At 38.9% G+C, this 21557-nt stretch overlaps 1 protein-coding gene across 2 annotated transcripts in view; it reads right to left on the bottom strand.

The window, feature by feature from the left end:
* Positions 1-20803, bottom strand: part of LOC134350430 (apoptosis-stimulating of p53 protein 2-like) — a 107938-nt gene extending 87135 nt beyond the window's left edge. The window contains exons 1-2 of one of the 2 annotated variants that reach the window (XM_063055616.1): positions 20555-20803; positions 18966-19477 (exon numbers count right to left, since the gene is read on the bottom strand). In XM_063055616.1, the coding sequence (XP_062911686.1) occupies positions 18966-18992 (27 nt within the window). In that variant the 5' untranslated portion in view covers positions 18993-19477; positions 20555-20803. The remainder of the gene's footprint in view (positions 1-18965; positions 19478-20554) is intronic. The other variant, XM_063055617.1, reaches the window with a different exon arrangement.
* Between the last annotated feature and the right edge of the window lie 754 nt (positions 20804-21557).

Raw genomic sequence — 21557 nt, 5'->3', positions numbered from 1 at the left:
TATCATTGATGAAGGATTTAAATCTGATTGATATATGGAGAAGAATCAATCCTAAAGAAAGAGACTATTCGTTCTACTCCCATAGACATAAAACTTTCTCAAGGATAGATTTGTTTCTATTATCAATGCATATTCAACACAGAGTGAAAAATATGGAATATAAAGCAAGAATATTATCAGATCATTCCCCTTTATTAATGACAATAATAATGGCTGATAAGGAAGAAGTGACTTATAGATGGAGATTTAATTCAACATTATTAAAACGTCAAGATTTTTGTGATTTTATGAAAAAGCAGATTCAATTTTTTTTGGATACAAATTTTCATTCAGTGGATGATAAATTTATATTATGGGATGCGATGAAAGCATATCTTAGGGGCCAGATAATAAGTTATACATCTAAAATTAAGAAAGAATATATGGCAGAACTAGATCAATTGGAAAAAGAGATTACAAAAATAGAAAAAGAATCTCAAAGATATATGTCAGAAGAAAAACGAAAACAACTTGTCAATAAGAAGTTACAATATAATACGCTTCAGACATATAGAACGGAAAAAGCAATTATAAGAACTAAACAAAGGTATTATGAGTTAGGTGAGAGAGCACATAAAATTCTTGCCTGGCAGTTGAAAACAGAACAAGCTTCCAAAACAATAAATGCAATTAGAACAAGGGCAAATAAAATATCTTATAAACCTCTTGAAATAAATGAAACTTTTAAAAATTTCTATTCTGAATTATATCAATCAGAATCCCAAAATGATGTTAATGAGATAGAAAGGTTTTTATCACAAGTTTCTCTTCCAAAATTGAATTTGGAAGAACAGAAGGGATTAGATATGCCTTTTACATTAAAAGAAGTTGAAGAAGCTTTAGGATCACTCCAAAGTAATAAATCTCCAGGAGAAGATGGTTTTCCACCTGAATTTTATAAAAAATTTAAAGATTTATTATTTTCTCTTTTTATGGAACTAATACGTCAAGCAGAAAAAATACATAAACTTCCAGAATCTTTTTCAACAGCGCTTATAATAGTATTGCCAAAAAAAGACAAAGATCCTATGAAACCAGCATCATATAGGCCTATTTCTTTATTGAATACGGATTATAAAATAATAGCAAAAATTTTATCGAATAGATTATCTAAATATTTACCAAAATTAATACATACAGATCAAACAGGGTTTATTAAAAATAGACAATTGGCAGATAATGTAACTCGGCTACTCAGTATAATTCATTTGGCACAAAAAAGGGATGAGAAGAGTATAGTAGTAGCTTTGGATGCAGAAAAAGCATTTGATAGATTAGAATGGAATTTTTTATTTAAAATACTAGAAAAATATGGGTTAGGAACATCTTTTATAAATTGGATTAAAACTTTAAATTCTAACCCTAAAGCTAAAGTAGTGACAAACTCTCAAATTTCAACACCATTCCAGTTAAAAAGGTCAACCAGACAAGGTTGTCCACTATCACCTGCTTTATTTGTATTGGCGATAGAGCCATTAGCAGAACTAATTAGAATTAATCCAGATATTATGGGTTTTAGAGTTAATCAGGAGGAATATAAAATTAATCTTTTTGCCGATGATGTTTTGATCTATTTAACAAATCCACAACATTCGTTACATAAATTATCTTCTAGATTGGATGAATAAGGGAAGGTTATCAGGTTACAAAATAAATTGGGATAAAAGTGAAATCTTACCTCTTACTAAAGGAGACTATAGTCAGTGTCGATTAGTAACCCAATTTAGATGGCCGGTAAATGGTATAAAGTATTTAGGTATAAGACTTGATAATGATCTAAAGAATTTATATAAATTTAATTATTTACCACTATTGAAAAAAATTCAAGAAGATCTTAACAAATGGATGATATTACCAATAACATTAGTAGGTAGAGTCAATGTTGTAAAAATGAATATATTTCCTAGATTACAGTATTTGTTTCAAACATTACCAATACAATTGCCACAGAAATTTTTTCAAGAGTTAAATAAATGTGTGAGAAAATTTCTTTGGAAAGGTAAAATGTCAAGAATATTATTGGAAAAATTGACATGTAAATTTGGGTTAGGAGGGTTACAACTTCCAAACTTTAAAAACTATTATAAAGCAAATCAACTTAGATTTATTGCATCTTTCTTCGATGATCGAAAACCAGCATGGATTAAAATAGAACTAGACAAGATAGGAGAAAATAGACCTGAAGATTTTATATATAAATGGGAATCTAAATTGATACGGGAAAAGAAAGAATCTCCTATATTAACACATTTGATTGATCTATGGAATAAGATAAATGTTGATAATGAAACACAGAAATCTCTATTAGCAAGGAGACCTTTGTTCCAAAACAGACTTATTTCTTTTACAATGGACAATCAACTTTTATATAATTGGTACCAAAAAGGGATTAAATTTATAGGAGATTGTTTTGAACGAGGTATATTGATGTCATTTGAACAATTAAAGGATAAATATAAAATATCTAAAAATACTTTCTTTTGTTACTTTCAATTAAGGGCTTACTTAAAAGGTAAGCTGGGTCAAACAATGTTTTTGCCAAAACCTAATGAAATTGAAATTTTAATTCAAAAAGGGAAAATTAAAAAATTTATTTCTTGTATGTATAATTTGATTCAAGAACAGACAATTAAACAAGGAACCCCTAAGTCAAAGCAAAAATGGGAAACAGATCTGAATATTATTATTGATGAAACAAATTGGTCAAGACTTTGTCTTGACAGTATGACAAATACAATAAATGTTCGACTTAGATTAGTACAATAAATTTTTTTACACCAATTATATATTACACCGCAAAAAATAAATAGATTAAATTCAAATCTATCTGATAAATGTTTTCGGTGTAATCAAGAAATTGGTACTTTTTTACATTCTACTTGGTCTTGTTTTAAAATTCAACCCTTTTGGATAAATTTAAGAATCTTATTGGAACAAATTACTGCAACTCAACTTCCACATAACCCTGTATTATTTTTATTAGGTGATATTGAAGGGATAAAACCGAAACTTAAATTGAATAAATATCAGAAAGAATTTATAAAAATTGCATTGGCAGTAGCTAAGAAGACTATAGCAGTTACTTGGAAATCTGATTCGTATTTAAGTATGGATCGTTGGAATAATGAAATGGCTAGTTCTATTCCACTCGAAAAAATTACTTATAATTTAAGAGATAAATATGTAACATTTTTGAATATTTGGCACCCTTATTTACAAAAGATAGGATGGCATATTTAAGTGCTCCGATAAAGACTTTGGTCACTTGGGGAAAGTAACGAATAATTATACCAAATTTATTTTGAATCCCATGGAGCATGTGGAAACCTTCCAACACCCAGGCGGTTCTTTTCTTTTTCTTTCTTTTTAGGTAGGACTATATATGGTGGAGGGGAGGGTTAAGGGGAGGGGGGAGGGGAGATTTTATTTTCACGTATTCTTTTTGAAAATTCAATAAAAATTATATTACAAAAAAAATGATATCCGACTGGCTTGCATTTAAACCCAAATCATCATCTGCCACACCAAGTACAGCTATAAGCGGGCACAGCCTCAGTGTCACCCCCAAAACCTCACTGATCAATTTAAAAACCAGTGCCCAATAGTCATCAAGCCGTGGGCATGACCAAAATGTATGTATTAAACCAGTCAGAGAGAAGGAACACCTTCTGTCCCAGGGTATATGTCTGCAAGTCTGGCTTTACTTAAATGTACCCTGTGTAAAACTTTAAATTGTATGAGCCCCAGTCTAGCACATGATGATGAGAAATGAACCCTATTCAATGCTTTTGCCCAATATTCCTCAGCCAGATCCATACCGAGGTCATCCTCCCACCTAATCTTAGTTTTGTTTAGATCTTGAACTCCCAAAGACATCAGCTGAGAGTATAGTTCAGAGATCAGCCCTTTATTGTTAAAGCTGAGAGTGAGTTTTTCCCCCATAACATAGTAGGTGGTAGATCAGGAAAAGAGGGAAATTTTTCCTTGACAAAGTGGCGAATCTGCAGGTATTAAAAAAAATGATTATGCGGAAGGCCATACTTACCGCGCAGGTTATCAAAACTATCAAATATGTTATCAGTATACAAATCCTTATTGCGCATAAGACAGTTCACACCCCATTGTCTGAAAGCTGAATCGAATGGGGAGGGAGGAAATAAATGGTTTTTATGAATGGGGCCCAAAACTGAAGCTGATATGAACTTATAGTGGCAGCGAAATTGATTAAAAATTTTGAGGGTGGAGAGCACAACCGGGTTAGATGTGAATTGAGAGAATTTCAATGGTAAGGAAGATTACACCAAAACTGGGAGAGACGAGGAGTGGCAAGACCGTGACTCAAGCAGGCACCAGATTATATCTGGCCGGTGGAGCCAAAATAATACTTTTTGAATGTTCGATGCCCAGTAATAATGAATAAAGCTGGGAAGACCCATTCCACCTACGTCACGACCTCTTTGGAGAGTGTGCTTATTAACCCTTGGGACCTTATTTTCCCAAATAAAGGAGGTTATAGCTTGGTCTACTGATTTAAAAAATAACTTAGATAAGAAAACTGGCTAACACTGAAACAAATAAAGAAATCTGGGAAGTATAGTCATTTTCACTGACTGAATTTTCTCAGCTATAGTAAGGGGCAAACTGCGCCATCTCTCGAAATCAGCCTTCATTTGGCTAACCTGAGGCCTGTAGTTAGCTTCAAACAGAGATGTAAAAGAGCGAGTAATATATATTCCTAGGTATACAAAACCATCTTGAGATAAAGGAAAAGGCAAAGATTCCTGTCGGATCTGTAGGGCCAAGTTATTAATGGGAAAGCATTTGCTTTTTTCAAAGTTCAGTTTATAGCCAGAGAAGGCTCCAAATTGACCTAATAATGAGACAATAGTAGGACTACTACCTACAGGGTCGCTAACGTAAAGTAAGAGGTCATTAGCATATAGGGAAACACGGTGTTCCATGTCCCCTTTTCTAACACCTTGAAATAACGTAGTTGACTTAAGTGCAATAGAAAGAGGCTCAATTGCAATTGCAAAAAGAAGAAGGGACAATGGGCAGCCTTGGCGAGTGCCACGTGTTAATGGGAAATAGTCAGATTGAAAAAAATTTGTCTGTATGCATGCTAAAGGCGAGTGGTATAATAGCTTAACCCAAGCTATAAATATTCTGCCAAATCCAAATTTCTCCAAAACACTAAACAAGTATACCCACTCCACTCTATTAAACGCCTTCTCCGCGTCCAAGGAGATAACAACCTCTGGACTTAGAGAATCACTGGGTGGATAAACCACATCAGCCAGTCGAAGGATATTTTAAAAAAAATAGAGATTTTTAATAAAACCTGTTTGATCGTCTGAAATTATCTTGGGAAGGGGACGTTCTAAACGGCATGCAAGCACTTTAGCCAAAATTTTCACATCTACATTCGGAAGTGAGATGGGGCGATATGATCCACACTGAGTCGGGTTCTTGTCCTTTTTAGGAAGTAGTGAAATAGCTGCCTGTGAAAGAGAAGTGGGTAAGGAGCCGTTCTCCTGAAACACTTCTAGAAGGACCGGTATGAGCTTATCCTTAAATTTCTTATAAAATTCTATTGGATAACCATCAGGACCTGGGGACTTACCACTCTGCATAGCCCTAATGGCATTATTAATCTCTTCCTGCCCAAGAGCCCGATCTAGGTTCTCCACCTCCTCTGGTTCAAGAGTTGGTATTTCCAAATTATCTAAAAAAGTTCCATATTTGTTTTACCTGAGGGGAACTCTGAGGCATACAGAGAGGAATAAAAAGTTGCAAAGATGTTATTAATCTCCTCTGGATTGCTTGTCAAGTTTTGGTGCATGTCTCTTATCTGGGGAATAAGTCGTGATGCAGCTTGACATTTCAACTGATGACCCATAAACCAGCTCACCTTGTCACCATATTCATAATAGAGGCCACGTGTCTTAAGAATTAATTGTTCTGATAGGTTTGTAGATAGAAGATTAAACTTCCCTTGCAAATCAACCCAGCTTTTATATAATTCCGCAGTAGGTGCCATAGAGTATTTTCTATCCAGGTCCAAAATAGATTGCAATAACACTTGCATTTCCTTCCTACGCTCTTTATTGGCATGTGAAGTATAAGATATTATTTGACCCCTCAAGTAAGCTTTTAAAGTTTCCCAAAGTAAGGGTACGATACCGACTCAGTTTTGTTAGTCTCGAAGAATGTGTCAATGTTAGCCGATATATAACGACAAAATTTCTCATTAGAAAGCAAAAGGGGGTTAAGTCTCCACAGAGGCCATTCTCTAACGTTTAAAGGAAAACATAGGTCCAGTTTCACGGGCGAGTGATCAGATATAACTATAGCAGTGTATTCAATTTGTCTAATCATTGGTATCAAGGAGTTATCTATAAAGAAATAGTCCAGCCTGGAATAGGAGTGGTGAACATGAGAAAAGAAAGAGAATTGCCTAACTGATGGAATCAAAAATCTCCAAGGACCCATATAACCATTTTGTCGCATAAACATCGAGAAGGCCTTTGCCATACCAGAAAATGTTCCCCTAGGGCAAGACCTATCAAGCAGTGGGTGAATAGCACAGTTCAAATCTCCGGAAAAGATTAGCTTATGTGTATTCAGGTTAGGTAATAATGACAAAACCATATTTGCAAATTGGACATCGTCCCAATTAGGAGCATAAACATTTACCAAAATAACAAGTATCTGAAAGAGAGAGCCAGAGACTATAATAAAGCGACCATTAGGGTCAGTGATTACATCAGATGGTGTGAACTGCATTCTTTTGGTGATTAATATTGTCACCCCCCCCCCCCCCGCAGGACCTACTATTAAATCTGGAATGAAAAACCTGACTAATCCATGCTTTACGAAGTCTATTATGGTCCTCCACTCTTAAATGTGTCTCTTGCAGGAATAGCATATCTGCTTTTAATTGTTTCAGATGAGAGGAAACTTTAGCTCTTTTAACCGCTTTTAACTCATTGAGCTCTTTTAACCTCTTAACTCATTGAGCCCCTTTACATTCCAAGAAATAAACCTCACAGGGTGGCCTCCATCAGCAGCACTCAAGTTAACCATATCAAAAGACACACAGGGCCTACAATCCAAAACAGTGCGAGGGCATAAGTTGCACACAATAACGCACAATGAAAAGAAAGTCCGATCAATCCGTAACACACAAAAGAATAAACTGCCATGGTAATCCCCCAAAACACTCCCCCCAGCCCTTTACACAAACAACAAAAAAACCCAATTAACCCCCAAAACCTAGATCTACCTCTCCAATTGAGGATGATCGCAGGCAGTACCCAACAAAAAACTTCCAAGGCGTTCCCCATACAGCCCAACTTTCAATCTAATCTAGGGTGGCTCTCCTGCTTAAAATTTATCCTATCACTTATACTACCTTTAATATAACATATAGGCTTAAGATGACACAGGTCAAGCTAAGCATTAAAAACAAAAAAAACACTAGGCAACTGAAACGCCCGAGATACAAATCCCAAGTATTTACATTTTGCTGGTTGAAAGTTTTTGTTAATCAGTTTCAGCAGCATAGCAGTTCAACCCGATCGCATTCCACAAATTAAACTGGAAAAAATGAACAAAGAAGTGGATTATGAAAATTAACAGTTTGCCTCGGCATGAGGCCCCTTCAATGCTGCATGAATAACCTAAAAAAAAGTCATTCTTTTTTTTCTCTCGTTCTTCTTCTCCCCAGCACGAATGGTAAAACTCTTTGGCCGCCTCTGGTGTATGGAAATAATGCTTTTTACCTTCACGCATGACCCGGAGCTGGGCAGGATACAAGAGGCCAAACCTGACCCCTTTCTCATAAAGCAGGGATTTCACCTCCTTGAAAGCTGCTCATTTTTTACCCAGCTTCGCACTAAAATCTTCATAAAAAAACACGCCGTGTCCGCGGAAATACAGCTCCTGCTTCCGTCTATTGATGATGCGTTGCTTATCTTGAAAGGAGTGAAAGCAAACCAGGATCGTCCTTGGTCTCGTTTGCTTAGCTCCAGAGACACCGGATGGTTTATGTCAGACTCGGTGAGCATGCGAAAGTACGAGAGGCCTTGAGAAAAAATTTGTCCCCAGCACTTCGTCAAAAAACTCGGTCATAAATTTAACAGGGTCCGAACCTTCCAAATTCTCAGGAATGCCGACCACTCTCAATCGGATCTCCGCGACCGATTTTCGAGGTCATCTAGCTTTCCCTTCAGAAATGCTTTTTCGCTCTGCAACGCTGCAATGGCGGCTTCGGCACTCACCAGGCGGTCACTGTAATCGTTCAGGCCATCTTCAACCCCATGAATGCGTTCATCGTGCGACTCGTAAGAAGACATAATTTGTTCCATGGTAGTATTCACTGGTGATAAAGCATCTTCAAGTTCTCTTTTTCGGGCAGAATGCACCGCTTGCGTCATGTCAGTAATAAGTACTAAACGAAGCCTCTCCAAGTCATCGGGTAGCGCAGGTCCGGGTCCAGGTCCAGCAGCGTGCAACGGCGCCATTACTGTAACACCCGCCTTCTTGCTCGAGGCTTCGCTATCTTTTTCCCCAGTTTTACTTCGAAGGTACGTTCTACTTGCCATTTCAATGTCCAGCTATGTCCCGTGTTGTTCACAATGGTAAATATTCAGTTATCTCGAGCATACAGCAAAGATAAACAGGTAGATTCTTAATAAAAATCAGGAGCCACACTCAAACGCACCGACTCATGCCATACTCAACCCCGGAAGTCCAGGTTTCTGATAACATGCTGAATATCCATAGACTCTTGAGGAAGTAGAGGCGTTGTTGTGCTTTCTTTGTAATTATATTTATATGATGGGTCCAGTGCAGGTCCTCTGAGATAGTGACACCCAGGAATTTAAAGTTACTGACCCTCACTGCCTCTGATCCTCCAATGAATACTGGCTCACGGATCTCCCTCAGGTTTCTCCCTCCTGAAGTCTACAATCAGTTCCTTGGTCTTACTGACATTGAGTGAGAGACTGCTGTTATGACACCACTTCATCAAAGTTTCTCTCACTCTCCTGTCTGCTGATTCATCACCACCTTTGAGACAGCCCACAACAGCAAAATTGTATATGAAGTTGGAGTTGTACTTAGCCACACAGTCACAGATGTAGAGCAGGGGTCTAAGTACACAACCCTGTGGTGCTCCTGTGCTGATGGAGATTGTAGAGGAGAGGTTTTTGCCAATCCAAACTGACTGGGGTCTACAAATGAGGAAATCCAGGATCCAATTACACAAGGGGGATTGAGGCACAGGTCTTGGAGTTTACTGATTAGTTTTGAGGGGAAGATAGTGTCAAATGCTGAGATGTAATTGAGCACATCTAAGGAACACTGCCATAATAAAGCAGTTCCATCATTCAAGGACCCCCAAAATCCAGACCATGCTCTCTTCTCACTGTGGCCATCAGGAAGAAAGTACAGGAGCCTTAGATGCTACATCACTAGATTCAGAAACAGTTATTACCCTTCAACTATCAGGCTTCTGAATCAGTGTGGATAACTTCACTCACCTCAACACAGACTGATTCCACAACCTATGGACTCACTTTCAAGGATTCTAAAACTCTAGAGTTACTGATTTATTATTTATTTGTTATTATTTTTGTATTTGCACAATTTTGTCCTCTTTTGCACATTGGTTGCTTGGCTGTCTTGTTTGTGTGTAGATTTTCATTGATTCTATTGTATTTCTTTGTTGTAGTGTGAATATCCACAAGAAAATTACATACTTTGATAATGAATTTACTTTGAACTTTGAAGAAAGAAAGATGACAAGCAACTTGATAGAGGTTTCTAAGATTATGAGAAGCACAGACAGCAAGGATAACCAATACTTCAAACCCAGGTCAGCAATGGCCAATACCAGATGACATCTATTTCAGCTGGTGAGTGCAGATCTCAGAGGTAGGTTTTAGAAACGTTGGTACAATAGCGACATTTAAGAAACTCTTAGACAGGCATATGTATGTAATAAGAATGGAGGGTAGGAGAGAAGAGTTAGATTGATCATGGAATAGGTTTACATGGGTCAGTACAACATTGTGGGCTGAATGACCTACACTGGGCCATTCTGTGTCATGAAGTACCTTAGAAAATGTAGCTATTTTAAACAGTGTGCCTTCAGTATGTTCTTATTAATAAGGCAACAGTTTCAAGAGCTCCCTATGAACAAGTCTTCCCAAAATAAAACAAAACCTTCAATGTAGTACAGTTAACAAAAAGGAACTGCTAAGATTTCTGTGCCATTTGTTTTTGTTCACAGTACAACTAAAATCATTATTAAAATATTGATGTATGAAATATCAATTCTGAACGTCACCTTCCAGAGAAAACAGAATTCTACTTAAATACATGCTCCTATTTTATTCTATTTATTCTAACATTTTTTTAAGTGAAGGGTTATTTAGGCAGAAATTCCTGTTCTTCCTCTTTCTGAATAAATCTATCTATTCTTCTTTTCAAGCATCAGATCTTGAGGTTTGAATTCGGATCTCAATGATACACATTAAAGTTACCAAACACCAACATGACTCAGCGCTAACAACCAAAACCATTTTAGAAGGAATACGGAGCAGTACACTGAGTTGTCATCATTATCAATTTCAACTTCACTCCATGCTCCTAAAGCTTTAGGGAACACTCCTTGGGGTGAGGGACTGTTGTAAAGAGGATAGGACTATTGTCTTTGAAAAAGATTGAATGCAGATTAAAAATACAAAGTCATGATGGAAGTACAGTTAGTGGGAGGCTGTTCCATTTAATGGAGGGGGTCATAAACTAAATATCATAAAATTGGTGCGGTAGGGAAGAAAATAAAAGTTTTTAAGAAATATTTTTGCAGTATGTAATTGGAAGCTGCAGATGTAATAGAGGAATTATTGCCTTCAAAAAAAAACTGAATACCTGGCAAAAAAAAATTTGCAATTTAAGAGTGTAGAAAAAAAGGCCAGTAAGTGAAGCCAGAGAGTTGTTCTGACAGCTAACACATACATGGTATGTTGAATGGCTTCTTTCTCTGATAACAGCTCCATGAAATTATTTTTCCCCATGCATTGCATCCTGCATGTTAACTATTTTAACCTCAACTAATAAACTTAGAAAGGAAATTCCTCAATTTTAATTCTCAATAAAGAGTGTTTTCTTTTTGCTCTTGATTCAAATATATATGCATTAATGGAGAAGAGTAAACTTTTACCTACCCTGTACTACAAAATTATAAACTCCGAAAGTCTTTTAAAAATCTTCAACCTCCCCATATCAACTCAAATAAAACTAGATCATGATAAACACACCAGATTCCCTAGTCCATGTACCTTTCCAGCTGAAATGAACATAGAAATCTACAGCACATTACAGGCCCTTCGGCCCACAATATTGTGCCGACCTTGTAACCTACTCTGGAAACTGCCTAGAATTTCCCTACCGCATAGCCCTCTATTTTTCTAAGCTTCATGTACCTATCAGAGTGTCTTAAAAGACCCTATTGTATCCCCCTGTACCACCGTCACTGGCAGTGCAGTTCATGCACCCACCACTCTCTCACTCACCACCATCCCCCTTGTACCTACTTCCAAGCACCTAAAAACTATGCCCTCTTGTGTTAGACATTTTAGCCCTGAGAAAAAGCCTCTAGCTATCCACACGATCAATGCCTCTCATCATCTTATACACCTCTATCAGGTCACCTCTTTTTTTTGCGTGTCGCACCAGACAGTCAGCCATTCTTGTCTGGTGCATGATATCAGGATTGGTCTCCTTTCGGATTAACCGGGTCACGATATGAACATTCCTGACTCAACCTTTTTTTTTTAAAATGAGGCCGAGTGGCTAACTCGATGCTCAGCCCGGCACAGATGAAAAGCGTGCTTGGGGGGTGGCCCAACTTGGATTCGAACTCGAGAGTCTTCGCTCTGGAGTCCGGCGCTGATGCCATTGTGCCACCTCTCATCCTCTGTCACTCCAAGGAGAAGAGGCCAAATTTACTCAACCTATTTTCATAAGGCATGCTCCCCAATCTAGGCAACATCCTTGTAAATCTCCTCTGCACTTTCTCTATAGAATCCACATCCTTCCTGTAGTGAGGTGACCAGAACTGAACACAGTACTCCAAGTGGGGTCTAATGAAGGTCTTATATAGCTATAACATTACCTCTCGGTTCTTGAACTCAATCCCACGGTTGGTGAAGGCCATCACACCATACATCTTCTTAACAATACCCTCAAACTGCGCAGCAGCTTTGAAGTGTCCTATGGACATGGATCCCAAGATTGTTCTGATCCTCCACACTGCCATGAGTCTTATATTATGTTCTGTCTTCAAAATTGACCTACCGAGATGAACCACTTCACACTTATCTGTGTTGAACTCCATCTGCCACTTCTCAGCCCAGTTCTGCATTCTATCGATGTCATGTTGACAACACTCCAGACTATCCTCAACACCCCCCAACTCTCGTGTCATCAGCAAACTTACTAACTCATCCTTCTACTTCCTCATCCAGGTCATTTATAAAAATCACAAAGAGGAGGGGTCCCAGAACAGATCCCTGTGGAACACCACTGGTTACTGTCCTCCATAAAGAATACAAACGATCTACAACCACCCTTTGCCTTCTGCGGACAAGCCAATTCTGAATCCACAAAGCAAGGTCTCCTTGGATCCCATGCCTCATTACTTTCTGAATCAGCCTTGCATGGGGAACGTTAACAAATGCCTTTATGAAATCGATATACACTACATTCACTGCTCTACTTACATAAATGTATTTTATTACATCCTCAAAGAATTCAATCAGGCTCGTAAGGCACGACCTGCCCTTGACAAAGCCACGCTGACTATCCCTAATCAGATTATGTCTCCCCAAATGCTCATAAATTCTGCCTCTCACAATCTTCTCCCACAATTTGCCCACCACTGAAATAAGACTCACTGGTCTATAATTTCCTGGGTTATCTCTACTCCCTTTTCTTGAACCAAGGGAACAACGTTCAAAACCTTCCAATCCTCTGGTACCTCTCCTGTCCCTATTGATGATGCAAAGATCATCGCCAGAGGCTTAGCAATCTCCTCCCTTGCTTCCCACAGTAGCCTGGGGTATAGCTCATCTGGCAACTTAATACCTTTCAAAAGCTCCAGCACATCCTCTTTCTTAATATCTATACACTCAAGCGTTTCAGTCCACTATAAGTGTATTTATATTACTTACTCAAGCCCCAGGTAAACATTTGGAATTCAGATTGGTTGTTACACATGAGAATCTAGATACATGATCATTTCATCTTTGGAGATTAATAGGTTCCCTTTAACGTTAAATTAATCTGTGAAAGTCTGCCTTCCCCATTTGTTCCTGGATTCTGTAATGCATCCTCTTGAATGCAATACTTCAGACCAATTGGCATCTGATCTTTCTTTTCTCTGCCCATTAGTATCACTCTTACTCTCAACCAGTTGAAGATTAAGCACTTTTATAATATCCTAATCTCCAGTAAAAACTGAAGTAGAATTCTTATTAAGTAAATAAGGCAACTGTCATATCACAAATTGTTATAGATGCTACATCACAATTAAAAGATACTCCTTTTACTGATATATCTTTAAGTATTTTACTCTGTTAATTTCTTCCCTTATTGGAACTCTTAAACTCTTATTTACTGTAAGTTTTAAAAAAATTTGTATCCTCAATGCTGAAAGCTTCACTCCTGTTATCAAATCCCAAACAAAAATCTATTCATTCATTCATTCATTAAAGGCATCATTTGGCTTCTCTACAGACTCATCTGGTGATTTCTCTTTCTACAGAGAGAAAGACTAGTTAAATAGATAAACAAGAGGCAAATGAACTTTAATGCAGAGAATTGTGAAATTATACACTTTGGCAAAACATCGAGAAAGACAACAGACAAAATGGCACCATCTCAGAAAGACTATAATACATGTGCATAGACTAGAAAGTAAACAGCAGGGTATGTTGAAAGAGTGGTAGGTAAACTATATGAATAATATTCATAAACAGTAGGCAGGAAGTGCAAAACAAAAAAAAGTGTGTACAACAAATGACTGATTGGGCTATAAACTGGAGCAATTTTGGTCACGCAACACACATCAAAGTTGCTGGTGAACGCAGCAGGCCAGGCAGCATCTATAGGAAGAGGCGCAGTCGACGTTTCAGGCCGAGACCCTTCGTCAGGACTAACTGAAGGAAGAGTGAGTAAGGGATTTGAAAGCTGGAGGGGGAGGGGGAGATGCAAAATGATAGGAGAAGACAGGAGGGGGAGGGATGGAGCCGAGAGCTGGACAGGTGATAGGCAGAAGGGGATACGAGAGGATCATGGGACAGGAGGTCCGGGAAGAAAGACGGGGGGGGTGACCCAGAGGATGGGCAAGAGGTATATTCAGAGGGACAGAGGGAGAAAAAGGAGAGTGAGAGAAAGAATGTGTGCATAAAAAAGAGTAACAGATGGGGTACAAGGGGGAGGTGGGGCCTAGCGGAAGTTAGAGGTCAATGTTCATGCCATCAGGTTGGAGGCTACCCAGACGGAATATAAGGTGTTGTTCCTCCAACCTGAGTGTGGCTTTATCTTTACAGTAGAGGAGGCCGTGGATAGACATGTCAGAATGGGAATGGGATGTGGAATTAAAATGTGTGGCCACTGGGAGATCCTGCTTTCTCTGGCAGACAGAGCGTAGATGTTCAGCAAAGCAGTCTCCCAGTCTGCGTCGGGTCTCACCAATATATAAAAGGCCACATCGGGAGCACCGGACGCAGTATATCACCCCAGTCGACTCACAGGTGAAGTGATGCCTCACCTGGAAGGACTGTTTGGGGCCCTGAATGGTGGTAAGGGAGGAAGTGTAAGGGCATGTGTAGCACTTGTTCCGCTTACACGGATAAGTGCCAGGAGGGAAATCAGTGGGGAGGGATGGGGGGGACGAATGGACAAGGGAGTTGTGTAGGGAGCGATCCCTGCGGAATGCAGAGAGAGGGGGGAGGGAAAGATATGCTTAGTGGTGGGATCCCGTTGGAGGTGGCGGAAGTTACGGAGAATAATATGTTGGACCCGGAGGCTGGTGGGGTGGTAGGTGAGGACCAGGGGAACCCTATTCCTAGTGGGGTGGTGGGAGGATGGAGTGAGAGCAGATGTACGTGAAATGGGGGAGATGCGTTTAAGAGCAGAGTTGATAGTGGAGGAAGGGAAGCCCCTTTCTTTAAAAAATGAAGACATCTCCCTCGTCCTAGAATGAAAAGCCTCATCCTGAGAGCAGATGCGGCGGAGACGGAGGAATTGCGAGAAGGGGATGGCGTTTTTGCAAGAGACAGGGTGAGAAGAGGAATAGTCCAGATAGCTGTGAGAGTCAGTAGCCTTATAGTAGACATCAGTGGATAAGCTGTCTCCAGAGACAGAGACAGAAAGATCTAGAAAGGGGAGGGAGGTGTCGGAAATGGACCAGGTAAACTTGAGGGCAGGGTGAAAGTTGGAGGCAAAGTTAATAAAGTCAACGAGTTCTGCATGCGTGCAGGAAGCAGCGCCAATGCAGTCGTCGATGTAGCGAAGGAAAAGTGGGGGACAGATACCAGAATAGGCACGGAACATAGATTGTTCCACAAACCCAACAAAAAGGCAGGCATAGCTAGGACCCATACGGGTGCCCATAGCTACACCTTTAGTTTGGAGGAAATGGGAGGAGCAAAAGGAGAAATTATTAAGAGTAAGGACTAATTCTGCTAGACGGAGCAGAGTGGTGGTAGAGGGGAACTGATTAGGTCTGGATTTTGGTCACCACCGCTTAGGAAGGATGCGAAGGTAAAAACAAAGATTTGTACTAGATTGGTCCCAGAAATTATATTGCAGCCATAAAATTAAACCATTGTTCTTTTTCCTGGAGCAAAGAAGGTCGAGAGCAGATTTTATGGAGATCACTAGTCTGGATAAGGTGCAAAGGAAGGAACTGTTCCCTTAATAGATCGCTCAAAGAACTGGAATACAAATTTAATTTTGTTCTGAAAATGATGCAAGGTCAAATGTGACAATAGTTAGGACCTGGAATCCATTTTGTAAGTGTGGCATATTCAGAATCAGTGCCTATAAAAGGCATTTTTTAGACAGTAGAGAGGGAAAAATTTGCAGGATTATGGAAATAAAAATGATGGGATTGGAAGACAGAATAAACTCAACGAAATATAAAAATCTTCCGGTGTTATTACAATTTCCAGAAGTGCTGTAATTTTGATACTGAATATTAGAAAATAATATCCCAGCTGTTATTACATTCAAAATATTTTACATAATCATGGAATAATTTTCCTTCCCTACACATATGATCACAATACTGATGCATTGAACTTTTAATTCTGTTAACTATCATTATTCAGCATCTGCAAGAAAAATGTGGGAAGCTTTATAAGAGCGAAACTATCACAATTTGGAAAACTGATGTCAAACTAAATTCAAAAAGTGCTAATAAATTATATGCAAGTAAATTAGTGGTTATGAAGGAAAGGCAGCAACCTGCCAAACTAATAGAAAGCAGAAGAAACTGAAATTATCACACTTGCCTGACAGAATATTTGCTGTTTTACAAATAGCACATATCAACATGTAGTTGAAAAGTTTCTAGAAGTTCAGTTTAAATCCAGAAAAGGGTTGAGGCAATAAAAGGAGTATAATGCAAAATGCATTAATCAAACTATGTTGGCTAATTTCTTATTCTAATAGAGGCCTTTAAGCTGAAACTCCTAAACTCCTGTTCCTCCCAGGTTTGCTACTGGGTGAGGGTTTGCTTTATGGCTACCAGGAAAGACCAATATCAGAGAAGTCTTCTGCCAGTTAGAAACAGGGAGCATGGGGGGGGGGGCGAGGTAAAAGCTGAAGAGTTCGGAGTATTTCCACAACAGTCTCCCACTGTCCACAATCACCTGCAGCAGTTGCAGCTAAGGGGTAATGCAGGTCACGTAGATGATGCGAACATTAACATTAGAGCAAGGAGAAATCTGGGTGCAAGTTTCCTGTTGATGCAACTCAGATTTGTCAGTTATTCTTATAATTTATACTGCACTTATCAAACAGTGAGATTTTATATTTGTTGTTAATTGCATGGTTATGGCACCAACTACTCATTTTATGGTGATTACATTTATCTATTTGCAGAATTCCCTTTGTAAGTATACTGATATCCCACAGAAAAAACACACAGGGCAGCTTTTTAGAGACAGTAAATCCCATAGAACACAGGACTGTTGACAATCCTAAATGAGAAAGAGGCAAGGCTTATAATTCCAAGTTCCTTCATCATATACAAATTCAACATTCATAAACTCCAATTCTAGAAATATTATCTAGTCTTTAAAGAAACATATATAGAGCATATTCCCTGCAAAGCACATGTAATAACCCTAAATACATAACACAAATACTTCCATTTAAACTGTACAACCAGTTCATCTGGGTTTTCTTGTTATCCATATCCAGACTAGCATCTGCCAAGATCAATGTTACTACTTGTACTCTGTAACTGAATGGTAAACAGGAGGATATCTCATAATCTCAAGTCTCAAAGTGATAGGAGAATAGTTCAAAGCATAAAAATGACTTTGTTTCTCCTCCTGCCACACCCACCCACCATTTGATAAATCCATTGATCTTATACATTTCAAATGTTTGCATTTTGAGCAAGACCATTAGGTTTCACACTTCTAGTCCACAAAATGAAATTGAATTGGGTCTTCTTTTAACAAATTTTTAAAAAATGTTTTAACTGTAGGTGGCAATTCTGTTACTGAATAAATCTTGTGGAAAATGTAATTTGAAGTGTCAATAATCGTTCCATCAAAGTCATTTTTCTAGTGTTCTACTGATGTATTGTGGCAGTTAATTAATATCACTGCACTTGGATTTCTGGCAATTTCTCCAGGATTCTGTTCACCTTACTAACACCACATTTATACATCTCAAGCAACTCATCACTTTGCCCCTGCAGTTTCATAATCAAAAGATTAAAACAGTAGAGGAAAGAAACTGAATTCCCAATTTAACCGCAAAAATGCACTAATATGTATAGCGAATACTTCAGCAAAAATCTTCCTACATTCCAGAGTAATCATATCATAGTTCAGATCTAGGACAGCTGTTTATTCCTCCCAACTCCTACAAAGGCTTCATATTTGAACATTAATCTAAATAGGGGGCAAAGGTATTAAACTGGTCAGTGGTTAATTATTCCTGGGTTTTTGGTCAACTTATCAACAGGTTTTCTCTCTTCCAACCAAGTACCGTTCCCGTAAACGAGTGGCTCAGATATTAAAAGGCAACATATAAATCAAAAGGCAGAGATGTCATTACAGTTAATAACAATCCGGCGTCGGATATTTTTTGAATATTCTGTAAATTACATTGATGTTTTTATTTATAACCTATAGCTTTCCAGAATCAGGTTTATTATCACCGGCATGTGACGTGAAAGTTGTTACCACACGTAAATCATAATAAGATGGAGGAAAAGATCTAATTAAAATAACATAATTAGAACCAGCTTTAAAATCTTTACTTAGTTAAACGACTGGAAATTTGATCACTAAAAAAAATCCATTAGAGGTACGAGTAGGCAAATTTTAAAATGAAGACAATCCCTATACATATTTCGTCATGGATCAGAATGAAGCAACCTTAAAAACAAAACCCAGGGAGCTACCTTTATGCCTTCGCGTTTTCGCTACAGTATTTTGATGAACGGTGAAATACCTTTCAGTAGTGACATATTATTTACAGCCACTGAGAATAAACTGCATGTCTCCCTTAGCAGATGCCCTCGAGAATAGCAGAATAATCAACAGACAGCATAGTAAGAGTAATGGTGTGTAAATTTAATCAAAACAAAATCGAACAAGTTAACTTACTGGCATCATTTTGGACCCGAACCGCATTTAACCGGGTTTTGGTTACTTTTTCTTTCTACTGCGAAAAATAACCGAAGCGGAGAGGAAGGGTGAAGCTGCGGTGTCCGCGGCCTGCTCGACCACCCCGATCCCTCCTCACAAACTTTCTCCTCCTTCAGCCCGCTCTCGGCTCCAGATAATCCGCCAACCTGGACTGGTGGGACGGGGATCCTGCCCGTTTACAGCTTGCGGGAGGCGACTTCGCGCGGCGGTCAGTGTCGGTCCGTTTTCACACGTAGGCCTGCCCGCTTATCACCACTCTTCCCTCCTCATTCCTTCCCTCACTCCCCTCATTCACTCTGCGGCTCCACAACAATCAACCACTCCACCACAACAGGCGGCTCACGATGACGCATTCCTCATGACATCACGGCCGGAAATGGGCTGTCCACAGCCCTCGCAATAGAAACGGGATCACCGTGCTTGGTAGGTGTTCTTGTTTGAACTGAAGCTGACTTTTAAATAGGCAGGATCTGCAAAAAAAAAGAAATTTTCTATCCTTCCCAGTGTCCTGGTTTTTACATCAGCACGAAAATCTAACAGACTACAAGAGCTCTTTTAGAATGGATATATCAGTTTTAAATGACAACCCCTTAATTTTAACTATATCCCCTTGTTCGAGACGCTCCGCAAGTGAGAGCATCTCAACATCTACACTTTAAAGCATCCTGTGTGTGTGTGTTCAATAAGTCATCTATCATTTTTCTGAACTCCAAGGAATACAGACTCAAAGTATCTCGTCTCTCTTGATAGGACAATCCACTCATCTCAAGGAATTAGTCTGGTGAATCTCATTTGGGTTGCATTCGATGCGACTATAATCATTAAAGGGCAAAGAGAGAAAAAACTATGCCCACTATCCCAGGAGTGGCCTCATCAATATCTTGAAAAACTATAACAAAAACTGCAGAACTTAAACTCCAATTCCTCCTATTTTTAACGACTTGTTTGCCCAGCCCGCTAATTTTTTTTTGTGATTCGTGCGGTAGAACAAAAAGGCTCCTCTAATTTCACTCATTTACAATCACCCCATTTGGAGAATAATCTACCCCTGAATCAGGTTTATTAGTACTGGCTTGTATGATGTGAAATTTATTGTTTTGCAGCAGCAGTACCGTGCAGAGACATTAAAATTACAGTACAATTAATTACAAAATAAGTAAATAAAGCCAAAATAAGAACGAGATAGGTTTCATGCATTGATGGAACCATTCAGAAATTGAATGGTGGACGGGATGAAGCTGTTTTTGAATCATTAAGTGTGGGTTGACAGGCTCCTCGATGGTAGTAATGAGTAGAGGACGTGTCGCAGATGGTGAGAGTCCTCAGTGGTGGCTGCCACATGAATACTGTACATCCTCAATGGTTGTGCCTGTGAAAGAGCTGGTTGAGTGGTTCCCAAAGTGTGCCCCTCCCCGGGTAGTGTAATTTCCTAAGGAGGTGGGAACGATAAAGGGGGCGATGGGGAGAGGGCCACTTGGTAGCAAGGGGTCAGTTGAGGGATTACAGGTATAATTTCAGAAAAAAAAATTCAGAAACGAATTACTTACTATAAGCATTTGATCCTCTGCCTCGTAATTGATTACAATGACACGTAATCATCTCATCCCTTGCTAACCCATCGTTCTCTGAGAAGGGGTTGCTGGAAGCGGAGTACAGTATAAGCGATGTGACACTTCTGTATTTCGCTTATAATGAGAAATCGGGACTGAAAAAAATCGTGTTATTTCCGGGTTTATTTCCAGCGGGTTTTTTTTTTGTCGTTCACTACTGTAGAAGAGTGTTAGCCAGTACGATTCCCATACTTGAATCACGCAGTCACTCAGTTCCTGAGAAATCAGGTATCTTGACTGTGCCTCTGGAGCCCACAGCCCAACCCAGATCTGCCCCACTTTAAGTATCTTCAGGCAGAGAGCCAGGTTTTGCTTCAACGATGACGACATCGTAACCTTCACCCTTATGGATCGCAGCGCTTGAGGTTGGACTTAAAACAATTGGAGAGTAACTGCAATTGTTAATCCAAAATGAAAATGACAGAACCAGGCCAAACGAAAAAGAAGTGTAGACATTATAGTGTGGATCATCTGAAATATGGATTTATACCAACCAACAGCAGCCAATATGTCTGTTGTGTGAAAAAGTTTTTTTCCCAAAATGAGGCAATGAACAGTCTAGGCTCCTTGAACATTTGAAGAGGATACACTCTGATAAAGCAAATAAAAACCTAGCTTACTTTTAATCACCTTGTTAAAACTTTCAGAAAATTAAAACATTTCAGAATATTCTTGGCAGCACTTCACCGCATTTGTGAGCTTCATACAACATTTCATTGCTCATTGCTAAATCTGGAAAGCCCCACACAGTTAGGGAGGTTCTAATTACGGGTTTGCTAAAGTCAACAGACCAAAAAGACAAACCGATTCCACTCAACAAGTCTGTCCAAAGACAAACAGATGAAATTTCTCAGAATGTGCAACATACTTAGAACAACAAAATTTGCTCAGCAGTTGGGATGTCAACTTTTCCAGGCAATGAATCTTTGCTTCTTAGTTA

This window comes from Mobula hypostoma, chromosome 8, assembly GCF_963921235.1.
Source record: "Mobula hypostoma chromosome 8, sMobHyp1.1, whole genome shotgun sequence".
NCBI lineage: Eukaryota > Metazoa > Chordata > Chondrichthyes > Myliobatiformes > Myliobatidae > Mobula > Mobula hypostoma.
Note: the sequence above shows the minus strand (reverse complement) of the source record. Positions and strands in the feature narration are given on the sequence as shown.